This window comes from Salvelinus sp. IW2-2015, linkage group LG6.1 (assembly GCF_002910315.2).
Source record: "Salvelinus sp. IW2-2015 linkage group LG6.1, ASM291031v2, whole genome shotgun sequence".
Lineage (NCBI taxonomy): Eukaryota > Metazoa > Chordata > Actinopteri > Salmoniformes > Salmonidae > Salvelinus > Salvelinus sp. IW2-2015.
Genome location: NC_036845.1, coordinates 22,840,611 through 22,866,890, shown reverse-complemented (window position 1 = coordinate 22,866,890; position 26,280 = coordinate 22,840,611). Strand labels below are relative to the sequence as shown.

The 26,280-nt window shown below is 40.6% G+C and overlaps 2 protein-coding genes across 2 annotated transcripts; both read right to left on the bottom strand.

The window, feature by feature from the left end:
- Positions 1-3,894: 3,894 nt before the first annotated feature.
- LOC139027808 (probable E3 SUMO-protein ligase RNF212) lies at positions 3,895-11,895 on the bottom strand. Its single transcript, XM_070443769.1, has 7 exons — positions 11,432-11,895; positions 11,025-11,086; positions 10,811-10,885; positions 10,640-10,696; positions 10,450-10,508; positions 6,836-6,895; positions 3,895-4,048 (listed from the first exon to the last, which is right to left on the bottom strand). The coding sequence occupies exons 1-7, from the start codon at positions 11,538-11,540 to the stop codon at positions 3,895-3,897; spliced, it is 576 nt and encodes a 191-aa protein (XP_070299870.1). The 5' UTR covers positions 11,541-11,895.
- Positions 11,896-14,405: 2,510 nt separating this feature from the next.
- si:ch211-255i20.3 (transmembrane emp24 domain-containing protein 11) lies at positions 14,406-22,095 on the bottom strand. The gene is made up of 7 exons (XM_070444093.1): positions 21,957-22,095; positions 20,810-20,877; positions 18,965-20,691; positions 18,554-18,645; positions 18,290-18,415; positions 14,970-15,116; positions 14,406-14,727 (listed from the first exon to the last, which is right to left on the bottom strand). Exons 3-7 carry the CDS (start codon positions 19,092-19,094, stop codon positions 14,578-14,580), a joined length of 645 nt encoding a protein of 214 aa, XP_070300194.1. The 5' UTR covers positions 19,095-20,691; positions 20,810-20,877; positions 21,957-22,095; the 3' UTR covers positions 14,406-14,577.
- Between the last annotated feature and the right edge of the window lie 4,185 nt (positions 22,096-26,280).

Sequence of the window (26,280 nt, the reverse complement as noted above, 5' to 3'; positions counted from 1 at the left end):
AAGCTTGACGAACAAAACGAACTGGCAACAAACAGAAAACACAGGTATAAATACACTGGGGATAATGGGGAAGATGGGCGACACCTGGAGGATGGGTGGAGACAAGCACAAAGACAGGTGAAACAGATCAGGGTGTGCCAAACCCAACATGATAGTCTGTAGCCTGTCACCTCTGAGTGAGATAGGGGCACCAAGTGTATGTACAGTTGAAGTCGGAAGTTTACATACACTTAGGTTGGAGTCACTAAAACTCATTTTTCAACCACTCCACACATTTCTTGTTAACAAACTATAGTTTTGGCAAGTCAGTTAGGACATCTACTTTGTGCATGACAAGTAATTTTTCCAACAATTGTTTACAGACAGATTATTTCACTTATAATTCACTGTATCACAATTCCAGTGGGTCAGAAGTTTACATACACTAAGTTGACTGTGCCTTTAAACAGCTTGGGAAATTCCAGAAAATTATGTCATGGCTTTAGAAGCTTCTGATAGGCTAATTGACATAATAATTTGAGTCAATTGGAGGTGTACCTGTGGATGTATTTCAAGGCCTACCTTCAAACTCAGTGCCTCTTTGCTTGACATCATGGAAAACTCAAAAGAAATCAGCCAAGACCTCAGAAAAAAATGGGAGACCTCTACAAGTCTGGTTCATCCTTGGGAGCAATTTCCAAACGCCTGAAGGTACCGCGTTCATCTGTACAAACAATATTACACAAGTATAAACACCATGGGACCACGCAGATGTCATACCGCTCAGGAAGTAGACGTGTTCTGTCTCCTAGAGATTAACGTAATTTGGTGCGAAAAGTGCAAATCAATCCCAGAACAACAGCAAAGGACCATGTGAAGATGCTGGAGGAAAAGGTACAAAAGTATCTATATCCACAGTAAAACAAGTCCTATATCGACATACCTGAAAGGCCGTTCAGCAAGGAAGAAGCCACTGCTCCAAAACCGTCATAAAAAAGCCAGACTACGGTTTGCAACTGCACATGGGGACAAAGATCATACTTTTTGGAGATATGTCCTCTGGTCAGATGAAACAAAAATAGAACTGTTTGCCCATAATGACCATCGTTATGTTTGGAGGAAAAAGGGGGAGGCTTGCAAGCCGAAGAACACCATACCATCCGTGAAGCACGGTGGTGGCAGCATCATGTTGGGGGGGTGCTTTGCTGCAGGAGGGACTGGTGCACTTCACAAAATAGATGGCATCATGAGGGATATATTGAAGCAACATCTCAAGACATCAGTCAGGAAGTTAAAGCTTGGTCGCAAATGGGTTTCCAAATGGACAATGACCCCAAGCATACTTCCAAAGTTGTGGCACAATGGCTTAAGGAGAACAAAGTCAAGGTATTGGAGTGGCCATCACAAAGCCCTGACCTCAATCCCATAGAAAATGTGTGGGCAGAACTGAAAAAGTGTGTGCAAGCAAGGAGGCCTAAAAACCTGACTCAGTTACACCAGCTCTGTCAGGTGGAATGGGCCAAAATTCATCCAACTTATTGTGGGAAGCTTATGGAAGGCTACCTGAAAAGTTTGCCCCAAGTTAAACAATTTAAAGGCAATGCTACCAAATACTAATTGAGTGTATGTAAACTTCTGACCCACTGGGAATGTGTTGAATGAAATAAAAGCTGAAATAAATAATTCTCTCTACTATTATTCTGACATTTCACATTCTTAAAATAAAGTGGTGATCCTAACTGACCTAAAACAGGGAATTTCTTACAAGGATTAAATGTCAGGAATGTTGAAATACTGAGTTTAAATGTATGGCTAAGGTGTATGTAAACTTCTGACTTCAACTGTATCTGGTGTATGTATGCATACTGTGTGGGGGGTGGGGGGGAGATATATATCCATTCCACACTGTGCATGTGATTATGTTTGTGTACTATGTGTACGTGTGTCCAATATAGAGCACATCTTGTGGCTCCACTTTACTCATTACATTTACATTACATTTAAGTCATTTAGCAGACGCTCTTATTCAGAGCGACTTACAAATTGGTGCATTCACCTTATGATATCCAGTGGAACAACCACTTTACAATAGTGCATCTAACTCTTTTAAGTGGGGGGGGGTTAGAAGGATTACTTTATCCTATCCTAGGTATTCCTTAAAGAGGTGGGGTTTCAGGTGTCTCCGGAAGGTGGTGATTGACTCCGCTGACTGGCGTCGTGAGGGAGTTTGTTCCACCATTGGGGGCCAGAGCAGCGAACAGTTTTGACTGGGCTGAGCGGGAACTGTACTTCCTCAGAGGTAGGGAGGCGAGCAGGCCAGAGGTGGATGAACGCAGTGCCCTTGTTTGTGTAGGCCTGATCAGAGCCTGAAGGTACGGAGGTGCCGTTCCCTCACAGCTCCGTAGGCAAGCAGGACTCAGGACTCATCACAGGGTGCACACCACAGGTATTTAGCATGACTCATTAAGTGGAAAATCAGCTGCCAATCAATGTGAATGGACATTTAATTCGCTGTGCACAGGCAGAAACAAATTATCAGCAAAAGTTTTTGGGCATTTACAATTCACTGAAAAGAACCGCATGTGTCCAAGTTGAGGATAGGTGGTACTTTGAAAATTCTGCCAAGGGACCTGTACATAATAGTTTTTGTTTTGGCAGGAAAATAGTTTTAGACTGAATTCTAATAAGACAATCAATGTATTTTTTTGGGGTTCATCGGCCTACAGAAGACTTTGTTCTGCCAGATCAGATCCATGTTCCTGCCATGCTTCCTGTGCATCATCATGCTTCATTTGCATCCAGAAATGCCTGCGTACATGTAAATGAATGGCCCATCTCCCTCCATGACTGGTTAAGCACCCACTGACTTCAGGGTGTCATTATTCCATCTCATCATAAGTCTGTTAAAAGCTTTAAGGAAACATTGAAACCACAGGAAATAATCATAATGTGCTTCCAAGGTCTCCTATATTTTTTCCCTGAAAGGTAGCAGGTCACTGGTAACAGATGGCGATTGAGAAGGAAGTGTAGCTTTCTGAGTCAATATGCTCCATAACTGCCCTCTTACTAAGGCAGTCCAATCTAACACTCATCCCGCAATGTAATGTTACCCGCAAACTACAGCTTTCTATAAATCCTAAAAGCAGTTGCGATGCTCATAAAAGGCAAAATGCTCATAAAAAGTAGATTTCCTGCCCACGGGGCTCAAACCAATCAAACGGCCATTGAGGTTGTTATCATGTATCATATCTGCTATTTTAGGCAAGCTATTGAAGAAATAACACAATTTTGCTGCCCACAGCTCTTCACACGGTGCCTTTATGATTAATTGACCAATACCTGGGGGGGGGGGGGGGGGGGACAGGCAGCAGGAGAGAGAGCAAAGCTGGTCCTGGGTGAGTCATGCTGGGGGCTAATGGAATGCTTGGCAGTTGGACTCACTGTGGCTGTCAGCGAATTATACTGCAAATCACAGCCTCTAAAAATGCCAATCAGATGAGTGGTTTGTTAATGATTGATGACTCAGTGGTATAGTAGTTACAGTACAGATTTTGTGATTTCAGGTTTACTGGCCAATTCAATATTGAGAGATCCATTTGATTGTGTTGTAAAAAATGTATTTGTTATTGTGACAAACTTCAATGAACCAATTAAATAATACTGTATGTAGCCATTAAAATGACAATGTACAGGCAACAGTACAAACACACCCAACAGTTCAAACCTCTTCTTAACCCTGTGTAGTGGATTCAATTTCAGGACCCAATACTTCCTATTCCACAGCTCATCTCTCCACAGTGAAGAGTTCAACCATTACCAAGTGATTTGATACTGCAGCTAAGTCACTCGTGCAGAGCATTGAAGTGGATCAGAGATGTCTCCGTGTGCCATCATGATGGCTGGTGCTTGGCGGTGTTACGGTGGAGGGCAGGTGGCCCCCAGAGAGGACATGGACAGGGAGGACATGAAGGGGTGTCCGTAGGCCGACGGGGGCTTGAATATGGACGTCTCCCACCCTGTGTCCCTACGATAAGGCAGGTTAGGGGTCATTTGCAGCTCTGCCAGATGGCTGGGAGGAAATAATGCAAGGTATCAAAGTTATTTTATTGTGTCAAGGCACACTGGTGTATAAATCTTAAGGTTATGATAATGATCTGATTATAACAAGTGATACCTGACAGTGACCGAGCGAGCTGAGTGGTTGACCAGGGTGTTCTGATTGGTCAATCGATCTAAGACGGTACCTAAAGATACAATATTTAGAATTTATACACCACAAGTTCAGCAACACCCTAAATATGCTAAAACTCACACATAGTGCTTACAGTCAGACTCATAGAAGAGTCTACTAACCACAAACGGAAACATCCAGAAGTTGAATCCATTGAAGCGTTGTGCTGTTATGTTAGCAGTGAACAGCTCCACGGGTATCTATCTGTCTGACTGTCTATGAGTAGAGTACACACTTAGACAAGAGGTTTCCTCTAGGGTTCTTTGGTAAGGGTGATGGTTATATGTGGAACCATAATGACTTAAAGAACTCTTTGAACCGTTCATTGTTTTTTTTGCAGTTCAGAAAAGGGTTCTTTAACCTTTTAGCGATAATTAAAATGTAGGGGCGGTAGCTCATTAGAATACTTTGGGACGTGGTTTGCTCACAGCTCTTTTGTGCAACCGTGAGTGAGAGCGTCATTCCAGTTTATCTAATCTGTTGTGTTATGTTATTGCAAGGCCTTATGTCAATTGAGAACAGTTGACTAAATCAGTGGTTCTCAATTCTCTCTTCGGGGATCCACAGCCGTTCCAGAGCTAGCACACCTGATTCAACTTGTGAATTAATACAATAATATATAATATGGCTAACCAGAATTTAAAAAAACGTTATGGTTCTCCAAATGGTTCTTAGATTTTTCCCTTATTAAAAAGTTATTTATAGCACCACAGAAGTTCCATTTAGAACTTTCAAAAAAGGGAACAGCAACAAAAAGGGATCCACTATAGTTACAAATCAAAGAACCATTATTTGGCACTATATAGAACAATTATTTGTGTGTGTGTACAGTGGTGTAGCAGATATACCCATCCAGCCTGCAACTTCTGCTACCAACTCACACTCTCAAACACGTAGATCCCCTGAACGCAGCTCACACTCTCAAACACCTAGATCCCCTGAACGCAGCTCACTCTCCAGATGCCAATCACCTGAATTCGAATCACCTGTTCACACACCTGTATGTCATTACCACACACCATTTAGTTCAGTTCTTTGCACCCCATCACTGTGAAGTGTTGTTTATTTTGTGACACACATCTTTCAGAGCGCTGGGTTTTCTGTGATTTACGCCTCCTGTGTATGATAGGTTTTGCCTGCCTCACTAACGACGCCTTTTGCCTATTCCCTGCCTTTACTTTAGCCTATCGGATTTCCTGTTATCTACCTAGTGCCTGATCTGCTGGATTATGTTACTAGCCTTTTCCCTGCCTGTACTGTTTCCATTTTGGACCCCCTGTGTATGACCACCTGCCTGCCCCTGGACCCAGCTACCTGCCTCCTCCTGTAGTCCTTTGCAATAAACACCTGCTGCGCCCTGCGCTTGAAACCAGCTCTCTGTCTCCCTTCATGTTTATTACACAGCCATCCTGTGGAGGACTGATGAAGGACAGCCTTTGGACACTTCCAGAGATCTCCGGCTGTTCAATGGAGAGGAAGACTTCAGTTTGTACAAACATACGTTTCTATCATTAAAGCCAATGACCGTTTCAGTATGCTGTAGCCTTCATCACTGGCACAAACATAAAATAATGATTTGGATTCAGGGTAAACATCTAATTGAATATTAAACAAAGTAAGCATTTGTAGTGCAATAATTCAATGTCAAAATTAACCATATTTGAATTGAAAAGGTTCACATACTTTCCTAAACAGACCCCTGCCATCCACTTCAATGTTTTCTGCCCTGAGGGGAAATCACATAACATGGCATGTCACATTTAATACTCATAGAACCCAGGAAGAAAGATTATGGAAATGCTCACTCAGACATAATGTTCACAAGCCTTCCCGGCTTATTCAGGTGAGACTGGTGTGCTACTGCAGGGCAAAACCAAACAGCAGCTAAAGCTAATATGAGCTAGGCCAGTGGTCACCAAACTTTTCAAGATATATTTTTTAAGTTGTGTTGAAAAATGTACATTAACATAATAAAAATGAGGTGTATGCAGTAGACCTAATACATTATCACAGCATATTGATTATATGCCTGGCCTGCCAATATTGTTATTCTCAGACCATATTATATTTCAAAACTCCAGCTTTGATAACAAAATAAATCAATTGGTGTAGCACTTGCGAGGCACAGCTGAGCATAAATTTAAATAATTTGCTTTATTCTTTTACTGGACTGATGGTACCTGCATCTGATGGTCATTGTGCTTTCAAGACAATTGGGGGGGGAAACAAGGCCAAATCATGACGTCAGTGATCTTCTGGTCGTTAAGTCGGAGCTCTAGAAAGATGACAAAGTTTCCAACTTGGAATTCCGAATTGGGTGACAGTTCAAAATTATTTTTCCCAGTCGGATCTCGTTTTTTTCTCATTTCCCAGTTGTCTTGAACGCACTGAAGTCGGAAGTCAGAGATTTCCGAGTTCCCAGTTGTTTTGAACACGACAGTGTCAGCGGAGGGAGGGAGAGAGCAGCAGAGAGTCACAAGGTGCCATTAATACTAACGGGTTCATCTGAATAAACAATATGTTGATAACAAATGAGTGCCCTCCATGGTCTCATGTTTGAGAAACAAAGCTGACAATAGTGACACCTTGTGAGTAGAAAGCAGTAACACCTATAAAGATAAATACCTTTGATGCTGAAGAGTGCTCTCCAGCTTGGCAATATACGCATTCTGCGCTGTAATATTTCTGGAAAATATACGTTTTTAAATTGTACTGAGCAGTCGTTTATACAGTGCTTTCAGAAAGTATTAATACCCCTCAACATATTCCACATTTTGTTGTGTTACAGCCTGAATTCAAAATGTATTAAATTCATTTTTTTTCTCATCCTTCTACACGCAATACCCCATAATGACAAAGTGACAATGTGTTTGTAAAAATGTTTGCAAATGTATTGAAAATTAAATATAAAATTTACTTAAGTATTCACACCCGAGTTAATACTTTGTAGAAGCACCTTTGGCAGCGATTACAGCTGTGAGTCTTTCTGGGTAAGTCTCTAAGACCTTTCCACACCTGGATTGTGGAACATCTGCACATTATTCTTTAAAAAATTATTCAAGATCTGTAAAATTGGTTGTTGATCATTGCTGGACAACCATTTTCAGGTCTTGCCATAGATTTCCGGCCACTCACGAACATTCACTGTCTTTTTGGTAAACTAGTGTAGATTTGGCTTTGTGTTTTAGGTTATTGTCCTTCTGAAAGGTGAATTCATCTCCCAGTGTCTGGTGTAAAGCAGACTGAACCAGGTTTTCTTCTAGGATTGTGCCTGTGCATAGCTCCATTCCGTTTCTTTTTATTCCTGAAACTCCCCAGTCCTTAACGATTACAAGCATACCCATAACATGATGCAGCCACCACTATGCTTGAAAATATAGAGAGTGATACTCAGTAATGTGTTGTATTTGATTTGACCCAAACATAACACTTTGTATTCAGGAATAAAAGTGAATTGCTTTGACACATTTTTTGCAGTATTAGTTTAGTGCCTGTTGGAAACAGGATGCATGTTTTGGAATATTTTTATTCTGTACAGGTTTCCTTAATTTCACTCTGTCAATTAGGTTAGTATTGTCGTAACTACAATGTTGTAGTTAGTATTCTCCTGTCACAGCCATTAAACTCTTAAACTGTTTGCCCATGATGAAATCCCTGAGCGGTTTCCTTCCTCTCCAGCAACTGAGTTAGGAAGGACACCTGTATCTTTGTAGTAACTGGGCGTATAGATGCACCACCCATAGCGTAATTAATAACATCACCATGCTCAATGTCTGCTTTTTTTTTTACCCATCTACAAATACATGCCCTTCTTTGTGAGGCATTGGAAAAACTTTAGAAAACCTCCCTGGTCTTTGTGGTTGAATCTGTTTTAAATGCACTGCTTGATTAAGGAACCTTGCAGATAATTGTATGTGTGGGGTAAAGAGATGAGGTAGTCATTCATAAATAATGTTAAACACTATTATTGCACACAGAGTGAGTCCATGCAACTTATTATGGGACTTGTTAAGCACATTTCTACTCCTGAACTTATTTAGGCTTGCCATAACAAAGGGCTTGAATACTTATTGACTCAAGACATTTCAGCTTTAATAAATGTTTTAACATTTCGAAAAACATAATTCCACTTTGACATTATGGGGTATTGTGTGTATGCTATTGACAGAAAATTAGGGATGCACGATATATTGGTGAACATATCGGAATCGGACGATATTAGCTAAAAATGCCAACATCGGTATCGGCCCAATGTCTAGTTTAACGCCGATGTGCAAAACCGATGTCAAAGCTAACGTGCATACAGAGATATGTATGATATGTATGTAACAGAGATAGATGAGAACATCTTTGTATATAACGTAGGTTCATGACGTAATGACGCCACGTACAATTTTGCGCTACACGTGCAACACAGCATTCTTAACCTAGCCCACAATGCCTGCTGTGTGGATCGATCAGTCGATCAGTCAACAAGTCGAGTAGTCACTTGAAAGAGTAAGGACATTTAAGCGAGACAACTCAAAGCCGAAATACATTAACGCCAAGATAATGGAATTCATTGCACTTGACAATCAACCGTTCTGTCGTGGGTGATGTTGGCTTTCACCGACTGGTCGAGCACCGGTATACTTATTTTTTGGGGTACTATTTTTCAGATGCGGCCCTACCAGAGTTACACAGTAATAACGTCACTGCTTTTAGCTTCACGACTGACATTTGGACCAGCGATATCAGCTCCATGAGCATGCTGAGTCTGACAGCACAGTGGGTCGTCGAGGATTTCGTACTGAGGAAAGTCGTATTGCATGCTCATGAATATGCTGGTTGTCATACCACTACTGCCATTTCAATGGCATTTGAGAACATGTTTGAAACTTGAAAACATGAACACACTAGCTAGCTCCATTCGAACAACTGACTCGAGTAATAAGCTAATCAACTGCGCCTGCAGCAGACGTGATACCCTCTGTCATTGGCATTGAAACGCCTACTCAACAAAACTGGCAGGGATGTAAACAAATGTGCACAAAATTTGTGATATGCTTTATGTGCGTATGGAAAATTTCTGGGAACTTTTTTTTCAGCTCTTGAAACATGGGACAAACTCTTTACATGTTGTGTTTCTATTATTGTTCAGTGTAGTATTCGTATTCTAATACCTAATTCTAACGCCACCGATTCTGTCACATAACAGTGGAGTGAACATGCCCATTCTGACTTTGTCAATGCTAAGCTAACCAGTTAGCTAGCAGCTAGTGTGCGATGTTAGTGCTGACTAGTTTCTATGGAGTGAAGTTGGCCCCTTTTCCCGACGAGATGGATGTTTTTACTGGCCCACATTGGCGAATGAAACAGTTGCCCTTGACAACAGTTTGCCCCGGCAACAAAACTGCTCACACAGGCTGTGAACAAGCGATTTGGTGACATTCTCTATTTACTGTGTCGCCACCATGCTCAATGCTATGTACAAGGACCGTTACTTTGATGCAGGAAAGAAACAGGGTTTACGTGAAATGTTACATACACAGCTGGACAAGATGGAAACGGTCCGGTGACAGTGCGCACCGAGGAAGAGGCCACGGACAGACAGAGCTGAAACTTCACTGCTTGACATGTATGATGCAATCCTGGTTGAGAATGAAATGACTGAACAAATGAACAACGAAACAGCACAGAAAGTAAGTGAAAAAAATGTGTTTTACTGGTAATGAGGACATACGTAAATGCCAACAAAATGTGTGTGTGTGTGTAACCTTTATTTAACTAGGCAAGTCAGTTAAGAACTAATTCTTATTTACAATGACGGCCCACCCCAGCCAACCCGGACTACGCTGGGCCAATTGTGCGCTGCCCTATGGGACTCCCAATTACAAACGGATGTGATACAGCCTGGATTCAAACCAGGGACTGCAGTGACACCTCTTGCACTGAGATGAAGTGCCTTAGACCGCTGTGTCCATGTGGGTGTGTTAACTATTTAACTATACTAGAATGCTTAAAAGGCCTCTAAAATGTTAAATATTGGTTATCGGTATCGTTTTTTGGGGGCAAGGAAAATATCGAATATCGGTATCGACCAAAAATGTAATATCAGTGCATCACTACAAAAAGCTCAATTGAATACATTTTAAATTCAGGCTGTAAGTCAACAAAATGTGGGAAAAGTCAAGGGATGTGAATACTTCCTGAAGGCACTGTATGTGGTACTGAATTATGCTAATGATTTGCATTCTTACTTGGACATTTGCTGAATTTCTTGCTTCATCTTGAGTAAAACGTCTTCTAACTTTTCATTCTAAATGGGTTGGGAAAAAATTTGCGCAGATGTTTGAGATTGTAACACCACAAGATATGAGCTACCTCTAAACTATTATTGGTTTAATAATAATAATAATAATAAGAGGTACGACTAAATGTCCCTCTTACCCTATTCTGGTAATGCACCAACAGCCTCTTTTGGTGCCTTGCCTGGAATAGTAACACCTACAGTAATAGGGTAGATATATATGTTGTTTTTAAACATGCAGTACAGCCTTTCTGTGTTTGAAAATTACTATCAATAATGACTTATTTGCCTATGAGCATCAAGAGCAATACCTTGCTTATCTCTGTGAAGTGTTTGGTTGCAACAGAATTGATGTCAGAGAAGAGGGCCTTCACTTCTGCACTACTCTGTGAATGTCAAGATTGTAAAGTTATGGCTACCATCAAATAGACTTATGTATGCCATCAAATTGATTTGTTTATGAGCCTTGCCAGTTAAATAAAGGTTAAATTATAATAAACAGATGTATAAGATATCGCTGCTTACTTTGTCTGAGAGAGGAGTAACTTGACATTTTGCTTTACATATCATGCATTCCCCTTGCTTGCCTGAAAGAAAAATGAAAATGTGTTTATTGGAACAATACCATATACAATAGAATAGCGGAATATTACACTACTAGGAGGCTTTCAAACTGCATGGAGCATTTTCTATTTTGGCCAAAATCTCTCTGTAACATCAGACAAAGACCAGCAGAGGACAGTGTTTTCAAGTTTAGCCTGTAACTGTTTTGAAAAGACAGAACTGCAGCAAACTGACAAAGTAATATATTTTTCGTTCATATGACGTTAGGCCTATATCATCAGTAGTTAGGCAATGATATGTTGAACTTAATTTCACAAGAGACATAACAGGGTGCATTAGCACAATCAAATAGAGACTGAACTTGCTACCTTTCTGAAAACACACGTTGCAGATGACATGACCACAGCTGGCAACAGCTAGTTGGCAGTCAGGACCAGGGAGGTTGAAGCAGGAGTTACAGCAGATCCAGTGAGGCATTTTCTACAGCTAGCTAAGATATTAGCAAAATGTTAATGTTAGGTAGTAAAATCATTAGATAAGACTATGACATAGCTAGAAATTAATATATTCTATTTTCTTGCCCTCAAGTCGCACAGATCAGCCAAAGCAGATTGCTTGCTACCTAGACTAATTTAGCTAGCTAGTTTGCGCTAACGTTGGCTAGAAAGAATAGCTAACGTTACCTAGCTGCCCCGGTACAGCTATCTACTCAAAGTAACGGGTATTTTATTGAAGACTGATCAACATCTGACTTACATAATGGCCTTTTGTTTCTCTGTGGAATTAGCAAGCTTTCACAAGACTTTCCGTGTCGTTTTACTGGCTTTAGCTAGCTACTAACTAGCTTCAGATTTTCGGTTTGTTTTGATTTTGGATCGCTTTCTGATTGGCTGGCTACTTCATCATTGACGTTTTGGGTAAAAATATGGAGATAGATTTCTATCAAAATGTTAAAAATATATAAGTAGTGAGTCACAAACAAAAAATGTTGTGCAAATATAGAATGCAACTTTTAAATAAAATTCACAGTCTGTAAATATGCCATTTGGTTAAACAAACATATGTCAATATCCAAAAGCAAATTAGTCATCATTAACAAAAACAAATTCAACACAACAGTGGTCAAATATGTTTTTGTGAATATGACAAGATTTGTGACTCCACAGATTACATTTGTGACCTACATTTTACATATTTATGACTTGCATTACATTTGTGAGTTGACTCCCATTTGAGAGTTGCTTCACATATTTGTGAATGGCCTCATATATTTGTAAGTTACATTTTACAGATCAGTTTAAGCAGACATATGGGATCCAGAGTAGGACATCCTCAGTTCTAATAAAAACGAGATTAAAATATATCACAATTACCCTTTCCTCCTTTCCTATATTACTTTCCTCCTTTCCTAGCTTGCTTACCTTGATCCCTTTCCTTCTGTTCCTCCCATCCTTTGCTTTCCTAGCTTTCTTTCCTCCTATCCTTTCTAACCTTTTCCTTTCCTCTGACCTTAGCTTTCTTTCCTCCATTTCTTTCTTTCTCCCTTTCCTTCCCTAACTTCCATTTCTCTCCTCCTTTCTAACCTTTTCCTTTCCTCTGACCTTAGCTTTCTTTCCTCCATTTCTTTCTTTCTCCCTTTCCTTCCCTAACTTCCATTTCTCTCCTCCTTTCCTTGCTCTCTTTCCTTCCCTGGCTTATTCTCCTTTCTTAGTTCCCTTTCCTTTCCTCCTTTGCTTTCTCACAACTCACAAATGTAATGTAATACAAAGAAGTAAGATGCGGGTCACAAATGAAATCTTTGGAGTCACAAATGTTGACATTCACAAAAACATATTTTTGACCACTGTTGTGTTTGCAAATTAAGATATATGTTTCTAAATGATGTTGTGTTAACCAGAAAAAAACATTTGCATTTATTTGCTAATCATAATTTGTTTTTGTTAATGATGACTCATTTGCTTTTGGATCATTACATACACTACCGTTCAAAAGTTTGGGGTCACTTAGAAATGTCCTTGTTTTTGAAAGAAAAGCACATTTTTTTGTACATTAAAATCACATCAAATTGATCAGAAAAACAGTGTAGACATTGTTCATGTTGTGAATGACTAATGCAGTGGAAAATGGAAAATCTACGTAGGCGTACAGAAGCCCATTATCAGCAACCATCACTCCTGTGTTCCAATGGCACATTGTGTTTGCTAATCGAAGTTTATTATTTTAAAAGGCTAATTGATCATTAGAAAAGCCTTTTGCAATTTTGTTAGCACAGCTGGAAACTGTTGTTCTGATTAAAGATGCAATAAAACTGGCCTTCTTTAGACTAGTTGAGTATCTGGAGCATCAGCCTTTGTGGGTTCGATTACAGGCTCAAAATGGCTAGAAACAAAGAACCTTCTTCCGAAAGTCGTCAGTCTATTCTTTTTCTGAGAAATGAAGGCTATTCCATGCGAGAAATTGCCAAGAMACTGAAGATCTCGTACAACGCTGTGTACTACTCCCTTCACAGAACAGTGCCAACTGGCTCTAACCAAAATAGAAAGAGGAGTGGGAGGCCCCAGTACAAAACTGAGCAAGAGGACAAGTACGTTAGAGTGTCTAGTTTGAGAAACAGACGCCTCACAAGTCCTCAACTGGCAGCTTCATTAAATAGTACCCGCAAAACATCAGTCTCAACTTCAACAGTGAAGAGGCGACTCCGGGATGCTGGCCTTCTCGGCCGAGTTGCAAAGAAAAAGCCATATCTCAGACTGGCCAATAAAAATAAAAGATTAAGTTGGGCAAAATAGCACAGAGGAACATTGCCTAGAAGGCCAGCATCCCGGAGTCGCCTCTTCACTGTTGACGTGGAGACTGTATGCATAGTTCTCAGCTGTGCTAACATAATTGCAAATGGGTTTTCTAATGATCAATTAGACTTTTAAAATTATAAACTTGGATTAGCTAACACAACATGCCATTGGAACACAGGAGTGATGGCTGCTGATAATGGGCCTCTGTACCCCTATGTAGATATTCCATAAAAAAATCTGCCGTTTCCAGCTACAATAGTCATTTACAACATTAACAATGTCTACACTGTAGTTCTGATCAATTTGATGATATTTTTATGGATAAAAAATATATATATTTTCAAAAACAAGGTCATTTCTAAGTGACCGCAAACTTTTGAATGGTAGTGTATGTTTAATTCTGTATTTGCACAACATCTCTTTTGTTTGTGACTCAAAACGTATATATTTACAAAATATTGATAGAAATCTACGTCCATAAAAAAGAATGTGTGTTATAATTCATAGAAATTACAGTCAAGTAATAATAATACAAAATAGCATAGGTGTGTAAGATTAAACAAAGCACATTTTTATTAATCCATACATTGTCTCAAGAAGAATGTACAGTAAAATAGATGCATCAGCACTTGATGTAAGTCTAGTTTTGGAATAGCCGTTGACTCTAGTAGCCACTTTGCATTGTACTGCAATATATAAATCCTGCCCTAAAGCCAAGCATATCAAACCAACTTCTTTGCAATCAAGAAGTCTTTCAGTCTTTTGATTTGCCAAAATCCAACTGATAGTAGAACGGAAGTCTGCACAACAGCCCACCACAAAACTTTCCCATTGGTTTCTTCACTGATCTGACGGAAAGTCTCCTCTCTTTCCTGTGAATTAAAAAAGTAGTGGTGGACAGTTAATTTTGGACCGTTCTTAGTTGAATAGGGCAGGCATAGTAGCTCAATGCAATATTTGTTGTCTTCATCAAACAATGCATCTGTAGTTCTGATCAAAATACTAGTCTGCTTTGTTCAGAATTTTTGAAAATGACTCTTTCATAAAGTGTTTGTTTGTGATTATTTCCTATGTGTGTGATACTTTGCATTGTTGACAAGACTGTAGGGTTTACCCTCTGGAAGTCTTGCTGCCTGGTGATGTATAGGATCTGGTCCCTCAGGTGCTCCAGGCTGTACTCCATGGTCTGGACTGTGTCTTTGTGTCTCTCAACACTGGGGTCAATGGAGTGCTCTCCCATCTGAACATCAAAATGAATCCTCTGCGATGGAGATATCAGAACATTGTTCAGTAATGGTTGTGGAGCAGCAACATAACTTACACAAATGACTGATGATTAGCTGAGAGAAATTGATGATAAAATTAAGTCTTGTTAGACTTCAGTGCAGCTTTTGACATTATCGATCATAGTCTGCTGCTGGAAAAACGTATGTGTTATGGCTTTTACACCCCTGCTATAATGTGGATAAAGAGTTACTTGTCTAACAGAACACAGAGGGTGTTCTTTAACTTCTTTGGGACTGGGGGGCAGTATTGAGTAGCTTGGATAAAAATGTGCCCAGAGTAAACTGCCTGCTACTCAGTCCGAAAAGCTAGAATATGCATATAATTAGTAGATTTGGATAGAAAACACTCTGAAGTTTCTAAAACTCTTTGAATGATGTCTGTGAGTATAACAGAACTCATATGGCAGGCAAAAACCTGAGAAAAAATCCAACCAGGATGTGGGAAATCTGAGGTTTGTAGTTTTTCAAGTCATTGTCTATCGAATATACAGTGTCTATGGATTCATATTGCACATCCTAAGGCTTCCACTAGATGTCAACAGTCTTTAGAACCTTGTTTGATGCTTCTACTGTGAAGGAGGGGGGAATGAGAGCTGATTGAGCCAGGGGTCTGGCAGAGTGCCACCAGCTCAGTCTCGCTTCCTCCCGTGAGAGTTAGCTGCGTTCCATTGCATTTCTACAGACAAAGGAATTCTCCGGTTGAAACATTATTGAAGATTTATGATAAAAACATCCTAAAGATTGATTCTATACTTTGTTTGATATGTTTCTACGAACTGTAATATGACTTTTCGTCTGAACTTTCGCCTGAACTTGCCAGCGCCTCCTGAGTTTGGATTTGTGTACTAAACGTGCGAACAAAAAGGAGGTATTTGGACATAAATGATGGACTTTATCGAACAAAACAAACATTTATTGTGGAACTGGGAGTGCATTCTGATGAAGATCATCAAAGGTAAGTGAATATTTATAATGCTATTTCTGACTTCTGTCGACTCCACAACATGGCGGGTATCTGTATGGCTTGTTTTTTCTGTCTGAGCGCCGTACTCGGATTATTGCATGGTGTGCTTTTGCCAATTTTTTTTTTTGAAATCTGACACAGCGATTGCATTAAGGAGAAGTTTATCTATAATTACATGCATAACAATTGTATCTTTTAGCAATGTTTATTATGAGTATTTCTGTAAATTGATGTGGCTCTCTGCAAAATCACCGGATGTTTTGGAGGCAAAACAAGATTTTTGGATATAAATATGAACTTTATCAAACAAAACATACATGTATTGTGTAACATGAAGTCCTATGTGTCACGATCGTCAAAGGGAGAGAGAGAGGACCAAGGCGCAGCGTGTGAAAAATACATCTTCTCTTTATTTAGAAGAAGAAAAACTAAACAAAAAACAAATAGACGAACGTGAAGCTATAAATGACTAAGTGCAAAAACATGCAACATAGACACAGACATAGACAATTACCCACAAATGCATGATGCCYATGGCTGCCTTAAATATGGCTCCCAATCAGAGACAAATGAAAGACATCTGTCTCTGATTGAGAACCACTCAGGCAACCATAGACATACCTAGAAACATACACTCAACCATAGACATACCTAGAAACATTCACTCAACACAAACCCATACACTAAACCCAACACCCCCTTTACCATATAACCACCCAAAACACAAACATTCCCCATGTCACACCCTGACCTAACTAAAATAATAAAGAAAACAAAGAATACTAAGGCCAGGGCGTGACACTATGAGTGTCATCTGATTAAGATTATCAAAGGTTAGTGATTCATTTTATCTCTATTTCTGCTTTTTGTGACTCCTCTCATTGGCTGGAAAATGGCTGTGTTTTTCTGTGACTAGGTGCTGACCTAACATAATCGTTTGGCGTGCTTTCGTCGTAAAGCCTTTTTGAAATCAGACACTGTGGCTGGATTTACAACAAGTTTATCTTTAAAATGGTGTAAAATACTTGTATGTTTGAGGAATTTTAATTATGGGATTTCTGTTGTTTTTAATGTGGTGCCCTGCAATTTCACTGGCTGTTGTTGAGGTGGGATGCTAGCGTCCCGAATATCCCAGAGGGGTTAATGGAAGCCTCTCAAACATAATCCAGGTAGAATCAGGAATTCCCTAGGGTAGCTGTTTAGGCCCCTTTGATTTTTTCAATCTTTACTAACGATATGCCACTGACTTTGAGTAAAACCAGAGTGTCTATTGAGCAAGTTGAGATGACAACACTGCTTGGAGTAACCATGGATTGTAAACTGTCATGGTCAAAGCATATTGATACAACAATAGCTAAGATGGTGAGAAGTCTGTCCATAATAAAGTGCTGCTCTGCCTTCTTAACAACACGATCAACAAGGCAGGTCCTATAGGCCCTAGTTTTGTCGCACCTTGACTACTGTTCAGTCATGTGGTCAGGTGCCACAAAAATGACTTAGGAAAATCGCAATTGGCTCAGAACACGGCAGCACGGCTGGCCCTTGAATGTACACAGGGAGCTAATAATAACAATATGCATATCAATCTCTCCTGGCTCAAAGTGGAGGAGAGATTGACTTCATCACTACTTGTATTTATGAGAGGTATTAACATGTTGAATGCACCGAGCTGTCTGTTTGAACTACTAGCACACAGCTCAGACACCCATGCATACCCTATAAGACATGCCACAAGAGGTCTCTTCACAGTCCCCAAGTCCAGAACAGACTATGGGAGGCACACAGTACTACATAGAGCTATTTCTACATGGAACTCTATTCCACATCAAGTAACTGATGCAAGCAGTACAATTTGATTTGAACAACAGATAAAAAATACCTTATGAAACAGCTGGGACTGTGAAGCAAAAATAAACATAGGCACAGACACATGCATACACACACATACGATAACATACGCACTATACACACACACACACATGGATTTAGAACTGTAGATATGTGGTGGAATAGGGGCCTGAGGGCACACAGTGTGTTCTAAAATCTGTGAATGTATTGTAATGTTTTTAAAATGGTATGAACTGCCTTAAATCTGCCTTGGCAGCAGTTAATGGGATCCATAATAAATACAAACACAGTCCAGCAGACTCCATGCATTCAAAGTATAAGTGTGGATGAACTCACCAGCCTTTCACCGGCGAAAACTGAAAACCTTGTTGAGTTGGACTGCATGCACAACCAATGTGGGCCAGAAGCGTGGGATGTGAATGTGAATTTTCCAAATCTGCCATATCTTTTTTTCATCAGTATCTGGAACCAAAGAGGAGAAAAAGATGAAGAGTATGTTCTCTCTGTTTAAGGAATAGTTTTAGGTAATCAGGACAAGCAAACATATGTTTTTGTTTAGGGAGTGGGCTGGGTAGTAAACTGCTCTGTAAACCTACGTACATCATGGTTTGGATCTCGCACAGTGATAGTGAGGCCAAGATGAGGGGAGTTAAGGTTATTTTTTGCATCCCAATTCTCCAAAAGAAAATAACCTGAGAAAAACACAACACAGACAGTATAAGGCAATATTCTAAGTGTTTTATTACAACTCAGTGTGCTTTAGATTGCTTGGGGTTAAACCATTATTACATAAACAGTAGATTTTGCAAATGAGTAGATTTTGCCTGTCCCTCTCCAGATGTAAATACTATTAGAATATCACATTTCATATGCCTCCTGGATGACTTCATCATGATCCCTGCTAATCCATTTAACTGTTTTGTGTTTTTCTGATAGGTGGCTGAGATACAGCACAGTGAAATTCAACCATGCAGAACTGTGTCCTCTTTTCCAACTGCCCATAGAACTCACCTGTGACCAGCATGTCGCCTGGAATCTCCTCGATGAGGCATTTCTCCTCCTGCTCACCCAGATCAAAGTACATAGCAGCCGTCAGCACTAGGTAACACAGCATCCACAGCCCAATGCCCCTCACATTCATTTTGACATACAAGATGTGACCAACTTAAATTAATATAATGAGCCTTATGGTTGCTCGTGTGCAGGCGTCTCTGGTGTGAAAATGTACACCTGCTGTTGCTGCGACTGACCAGCCAAACTGTGAGTTTGAGGGGGTACCCAAGGCCAACAGAGAAACTGATAAGCCTGGCAAGTAGTAGACGCCTACATGTATTGATAAAGAAACATGAAATAGTTCACTTATTAACTAATGTTCACTGTACCATCGTGAAACCTACTCGCAAAGACTGCCATTTATCAAAAGCCAAGAACCTGTCTTTCTCTTTTTCCTGTTACTTTTCCCAGTCATTTTCCATCAGTTGTCATTGGTTTGAATTAAGACCAACTTGAGAAACAACCAGGAATATATATGAAGCGAAAGCCACCAATGGCCAAGATGTAGGTTATGATTGCTATTGCTTAGAATTTCTGGAGTCAGTTTATTTCTTTGGTTTTCTGTAGCTTAGGGGTTTTCTAGGGAATAGCTAATTTGTGCTACATTGTAATTGACACTTTGGCATTATCTTATCATGGGACATGGCTTGATACAGTATGTCAGCTTTGACTTTTGAAAGCTTTGGCATATATAGCAAATGACGTCAATGAGTAACAAAGCTTTTGATGAAAGGGACAGTCCTTTGAGATCGGTGTGCTTCATAGCCCTATTTTATGCTGTGGTGTATGTTGTGTTGCATGATTTATTTTGTCAATTGTATGTTATATTTTAGCTTTACTTCAATCAAAAATAAAATTACAATCGGCTTACATGTATTTAGTTTTCTGGACTTAAATACAGACACACAAATTAACTTAGCGATTTCTCTCTGATTACCTGAATGGCACGATTGAGTATGGTATTTCTACTGCTTGATACTGTACAGGTCAAAATTCTGTAAATAAATATACTCTCTGTAGTAGAGATCATCATGGAAAATAATGCTTTATCTGTAAACACTTCAATGCACACTGCACAATGTTTAGGACAGTAGTTGTAATTGAACTGCATCTTACAATGCAATTCTGAACTCCAATCTGGTCTATTGCAAGTACTGGATCCATTGACGCACCATGATTTCCCTGTTCTCTGAGGTTTTGGCAACTCTTGACTGCCTTATCATCTAGAACTTATGATTCATCCTCCATTTGCAGACTAATGGATAGCTACCACAGATAACCCAATGACGTAGGAGTACATCAATCACAAGGAGAAACTAGGCCTATGGGGAAAGTTTCAAGACAACCTCTTCATTCCTCTGGCTTCCCAATAATTGCCTGTCTGTGACCCATTTATAAATCTTTCCCAGTGGCTTTTCCAGTGGCTTTCCCATCTTTCCTGCCAACTGGAGTTAATGGAACGGCATCAAAAACATGGTTTCCAAGTGCTTGATACCGTTCCATCTATTCCATTCCAGCCATTACTATGAGCATTCCTCCCTTCACCACCCTCCGATGTTCCCAGTGAATACACTAGGAGGCCCAGAGAGAAAAGGGTTTATCTTTACAGCTTGGGCTTCTCCAGTGGAGATGACGGACGTATCTTTCGTCGTCTTGCATGGCCTCTTCTTTTCTGTTTCTTACTCCTGTTGGCCAGACATAAGCAGTTGTTAGAGATGCATTTCTTCTCCTCTTCCAGTGGGGGGCAGACTACCCAATAGTTAGCTGGTTGTAGGTGGATGTAGCGTGTTCTGTTGCGCACACCTGAGTCTCCGCATTTGCCTTAGCACAGGGTGACCATACAGACACCTCGCAGTCCAGAGGGGTGGAATCTAGTGGGAAGGACACCAGAGACTCTGTTAGCAATATCCATGAAGACATTATTTAAGCAAACACTTGAATTGCAAGAGCCCAGATACAAGAGACCTGGAACACTTGAGCATGCAGCAAGCAGTAAGGGTTGATATGAATTCAGTGAGCCTTCTTCCAGCCAAGCTCTAGTGCCCCTTTGTGTGTGTGTGGTGGTCTGTTAGAGTTATAGCATGCCACACACGTATATGCCCTCAGGCATAGGTTAAAAGGACTGATTCAGCTAAGCCACCCAACACCATTTCATATAAAAGGGGAAGACTTGATTTATTGGCTGGTACTAAACTTTAAGTAAATTTTCTGAAAAACAGATCAAATATTTATACAATATTTCTAAGTGCTATGTAAAATATAGCTGTAATACTGGCGAAAACATTACATGTTTGGTTTACATTAGGAACTCCTGTTTGGTATACTCAGTGTATGCTTTTGTGTATCGAAAGCTCTTATGTAACTGTACATTCCTGGCTATTGTGGCTATACTGCAGTTTAAGTCTGGATGGACTTTTATTGAATAATTCAATTAGAATAACTTGACTTTGTTTTTTAAATCATGTGATTTGCCAAGCCCCCACCTACAAAGCTATGACCTTGTAAAATGTTGATATCTATCACAGATTGAGGCTTTTTGGATAATTAGAAAAGCAGAAGGATGGAACATGGAAATAAAAGCAAGGCTCGAGTTGACATCGTATTTTGGTTCCATTACAAACACTCCGAACGTGCTGAGTGGCAGGAAACTTCCAATGCCTTTGGCCTCCTGTTTGTTGCCTGGTTGCCATGGGTTCAGAGGACCAGAACTTGCTGACTCCATGTCAATGCTGTTGCACAATGGATCCGATTTACTACAGATTTCCTCTATGTTTTGCCAGATGGCCAGCACCAATTCTTTGCTCTCTCCTTTCATTTTAACAGTGCTAAATGTGAGAAATCTTAGATCATAATATTTATTATGTTTATTTTTTTTTTTCGATCAGAGGGTTAGGATTGGAAGATATCCAATAGATATTATTTATGCATTTTCACTGTATTTGTTTCTTACATGATTACTTGATTACTTATGAGAGAGTCCGCAATCTCATTGCCAGTCCGGTTGAACTGGGTGGGCTCCATGAGTATGCTGATGATCTGGTTGCTGTTGATCTTTGTCAGGGTGACCTTGCCCATGGGGGGCAGATTCTTCAGACGGGGGTAATAGAAGGAGAAGATGACGTTATCTGGAAAGGACAAAATCAAGTTGAGTTGTCATAATCGGTCTCAACCTTTAAGTCTTTACTGAAGACTTATCTCTTCAGTAGGTCATATGATTGAGTGTAGCCTGGCCCAGGAGTGTGAAGGTGAACGGAAAGGCTCTGGAGCAACGAACCGCCCTTGCTGTCTCTGCCAGGCCGGTTCCCCTCTCTCCACTGGGATTCTCTGCCTCTAACCCTGTTACAGGGGCTGAGTCACTGGCTTGCTGGTGCTCTTTCATGCCGTCCCTAGGAGGCGTGCGTCACTTGAGTGGGTTGAGTTACTGACGTGATCTTCCTGTCTGGGTTGGCGCCCCCCCTTGGTTTGTGCTGTGGTGGAGACCTTTGTGGGCTATACTCGGCCTTGTCTCAGGATTGTAAGTTGGTGGTTGAGGATTACCCTCTAGTGGTGCGGGGGCTGTGCTTTGGCAAAGTGGGTGGGGTTATATCCTTCCTATTTGGCCCTGTCCGGGGGTTTCTTCGGATGGGGCCACAGTGTCTCCTGACCGCTCCTGTCTCAGCCTCCAGTATTTATGCTGCAGTAGTTTGTGTCGGGGGGCTAGGGTCAGTTGGTTACCTGGAGTACTTCTCCTGTCTTATCCAGTGTCCTGTGTGAATTTTAAGTATGCTCTCTCTAATTCTCTCGTTCTCTCTTTCTCTCTGAGAACCTGAGCCCTAGGACCATACGTCAGGACTACCGGGCATGATGACACCTTGCTGTCCCCAGTCCGCCTGGCCTTGCTGCTATTCCAGTTTCAACTRTTCTGCCTGTGGTTACGGAACCCCTACCTGTCCCAGACCTGCTGTTTTCAACTCTTAATGATCGGCTATGAAAAGCCAACTGAGATTTATTCCTGATTATTATTTGACCATGCTTGTCATTTATGAACATTTTGAAAATCTTGGCTCTCTCTAATTTTCTCCTTCTCTCTTTCTTTCTCTCGGAGGACCTGAGCCCTAGGACCATACGTCGGGACTACCGGCCGTGGTGACTCCTTGCTGTCCCCAGTCCGCCTGGCCTTGCTGCTATTCCAGTTTCAGCTGTTCTGCCTGCGGTTATGGAACCGCTACCTGTCCCAGACCCTGTCTCTTATACACATCTAGATGTGTATAAGAGACACCTCATAGCCTGGTTCCTCTCTAGGTTTCTTCCTAGGTTTTGGCCTTTCTAGGGAGTTTTTCCTAGCCACCGTGCTTCTACACCTGCATTACTAGCTGTTTGGGGTTTTAGGCTGGGTGTCTGTACAGCACTTCGAGATATTAGCTGATGTACGAAGGGCTATATAAAATAAAATTGATTGATTGATTGATTGATAATCACTTCTGGTATTGATTACCGAAGCTGATAGTGATACTATCATACAGTACCAACATGATGATGAACCATTGGCTCTTTTAGATTTACCTGCGTGACTTTGTCCTGAGGAATGGTCTCAAAGTTGGGAGAGGAAAAGGTGAAGCCGCTGTCAGTGCCTGCATCGTAGGGGTACCGCTCCAGTGTAATGCTCTCCTTCACGAAGGTTAAAGCTGTCTACTCCCAGGAACCAGTCTGGGCTGGGAACTATCCGCACTACGAAGGACAGCTGGGGAGAGAGAAAGGAGTAGTATGGGTTATGTGAACGTTTCTAGTAATCCATCTAACAGTAAACTCAAATTTGGTGCGAAAGCTGAAGGATCAGCAATCTCGATCTGCACTGCATTAATCCTTGCTCTCATGTCTTTCCAGAGCTTTCCTCAACTAAAGTTCCAACAGAACGTTCCAACAGTAAGAGTTTTCTTTGCTGACATAGTTATGCATCTTTAATAGGATATCTGGAGGGCAATAATAAGAAACTTTAACTGGTCCCAAATGCAGACTCTGAATGCTGTTTTTTATGGTTGTTAGCTTTGGGACATATAGATGAGAGCTTGCAAATAAACAGCAAACATGAATCTTAGGTATAACTACTGGGACACTCTTAAAAACCTTTTAAATTAAAAGTTCGCACAACATTTTGAATATTTTGTGTAGGCTTAACATCTCTCTATATAAGAGATGTAAGAGTAATCTCTCTGACAGTATACTTCATTTCTGGCATAGTCTAGAAAAGACAAACCTTGAGAAAGGTTCTTCCAAGTTAACAGGTGCACATTGAGAAATTATATTAGATAGATAGACATTGCGAAAGGTATATTAGATAGATATTATGAGATGTATTTTAGATACAGTCAGGTCCATAAGTATTTGGACAGTGACACAATTTGCATCATGTTGGCTCTGTACTCCACCACATTGGATTTGAAAGGAAACAGTCAAGATGTGCTTCAAATGTAGATTGTCATCTTTAATTTAAGGGTTTTGTGAAAATTATTGTATGAACCGTGTAGGAATTACAACCATTTTTATACATAACCCCCCAATTTTCGGAGCTCAAAAGTAATTGACATAATCATAAATTAAATTGTGAGCCGTCTTCAGTTCCTGCTTGTTCTTGGGGCGTTTTGCCTTCAGCAAGTGAAATGCATGCTCAATTGGATTCAAGTCAGGTGATTGACTTTGGCCAATGCAGAACATTCCTTCCACTTCTTTGCCTTGAAAAAGTATTGGGTTACTTTCGCAGTATGCTTTGGGTCATTGTCCATCTGCACTGTGAAGCGCCATCCAATGAGTTTTGAAGCATTTGGTTGAATCTGAGCAGATAATATATCCCTAAACACTTCAGAATTAATCCTGCTACTTTTGTCAGCAGTCACATCATCAATAAATAAAAGGAAAACAGTTCCATTGGCAGCCATACATGCACGCGCCATAACACTACCTCCAACATGCTTCACAGATGAGGTTGTATGCTTCGGATCATGAGCAGTTCCTTCCCTTCTCCATACTCTTCTCTTCCCATTATTCTGGTACAAGTTGATCTTTGTCTCATCTGTCCATAGGATGTTGTTCCAGAACTGTACAGGCTTTTTTAGATGTTTTTTGACAATCTCTAATCTGGTCTTCCTGTTTTTGAGGCTTACCAATGGTTTACATCTTGTGGTAAACCCTCTGTATTTACTCTGGTGAAGTCTTCTCTTGACTATTGACTTTGACACAGATATGCCTACCTCTTGGAGTGTATTCTTGATCTGGCCAACTGTTGTGAAGGGGTTTTTCTTCACCAGGGAAAGAATCCTTCTGTCGTCCACCACAGTTGTTTTCAGTGGTCTTTCGGGCCTTTTGGTGTTCCTGAGCTCACCAGTGTGTTTTTTATTTTTAAGAATGTACCAAATAGTTGATTTGGCCACACCTAATGTTTTTGCTCTCTCTGTGATGGGTTTGTTTTGATTGTTCAACCTAATGATGGCTTGCTTCACTGGCAGTGACAGTTCTTTGGACTTCATATTGAGGGTTAACAGCAACAGATTGAAAATGCCACACTTGAAATCAACTCTAGACCTTTTATCTGCTTACTTGTAAATTAAATAATGAGGGAATAACACACACCTGGCCATGGAATAGCTGAGCAGCCAATTGTCCAATTACTTTTGGTCCCTTAAAAATGGTGGGGACCACACATAAAAATGTATGTAATTCCTACACCGTTAAATCTGATTTGGATGTAAATACCCTCAAATTAATTTCAACTCCAATATGCTGTGGTAGACAGATAAAATAATAATAACTTGGTCAATGTCCAAATATCTATGGACCTGACTGTAGATACTGAAAGCTCTGTGAAGGTTGAGAAACTTACGAAAGAGTGCCTTGCGAAGACATCGAACTCTGAGGTCATCTGACCCGTTCCCCTGACCACGGCTGGAGTGGAGAACAGCCCGTAGACACTCTGGATGTTTTCCCCAGCCGCCCCCACCTCCTTCATCAGAGTCCAGGCCTCGCCCTTCTCAGAGAACTCCCTTACCCCGTTGCTGGCAAACTCATTTCGTTGCCAAATATGATAGTCTGAACTGTGGGTCACCCCTGGAATGGAGGAATCACACATTGCAATAAATTACATTCTTTCCTCATGTTTGTCTAGCTCTTAATTGGCAGCTCAGATTGTACAGTATTTGAGGGGTTTACGTTTCAGGCACACTGTAACCTAATAGTAATGGTAATTAATTGGATTCATATAGCACTTTTCCATGTGCTCAAAGGGTTATAAATTGTAGGGGAAA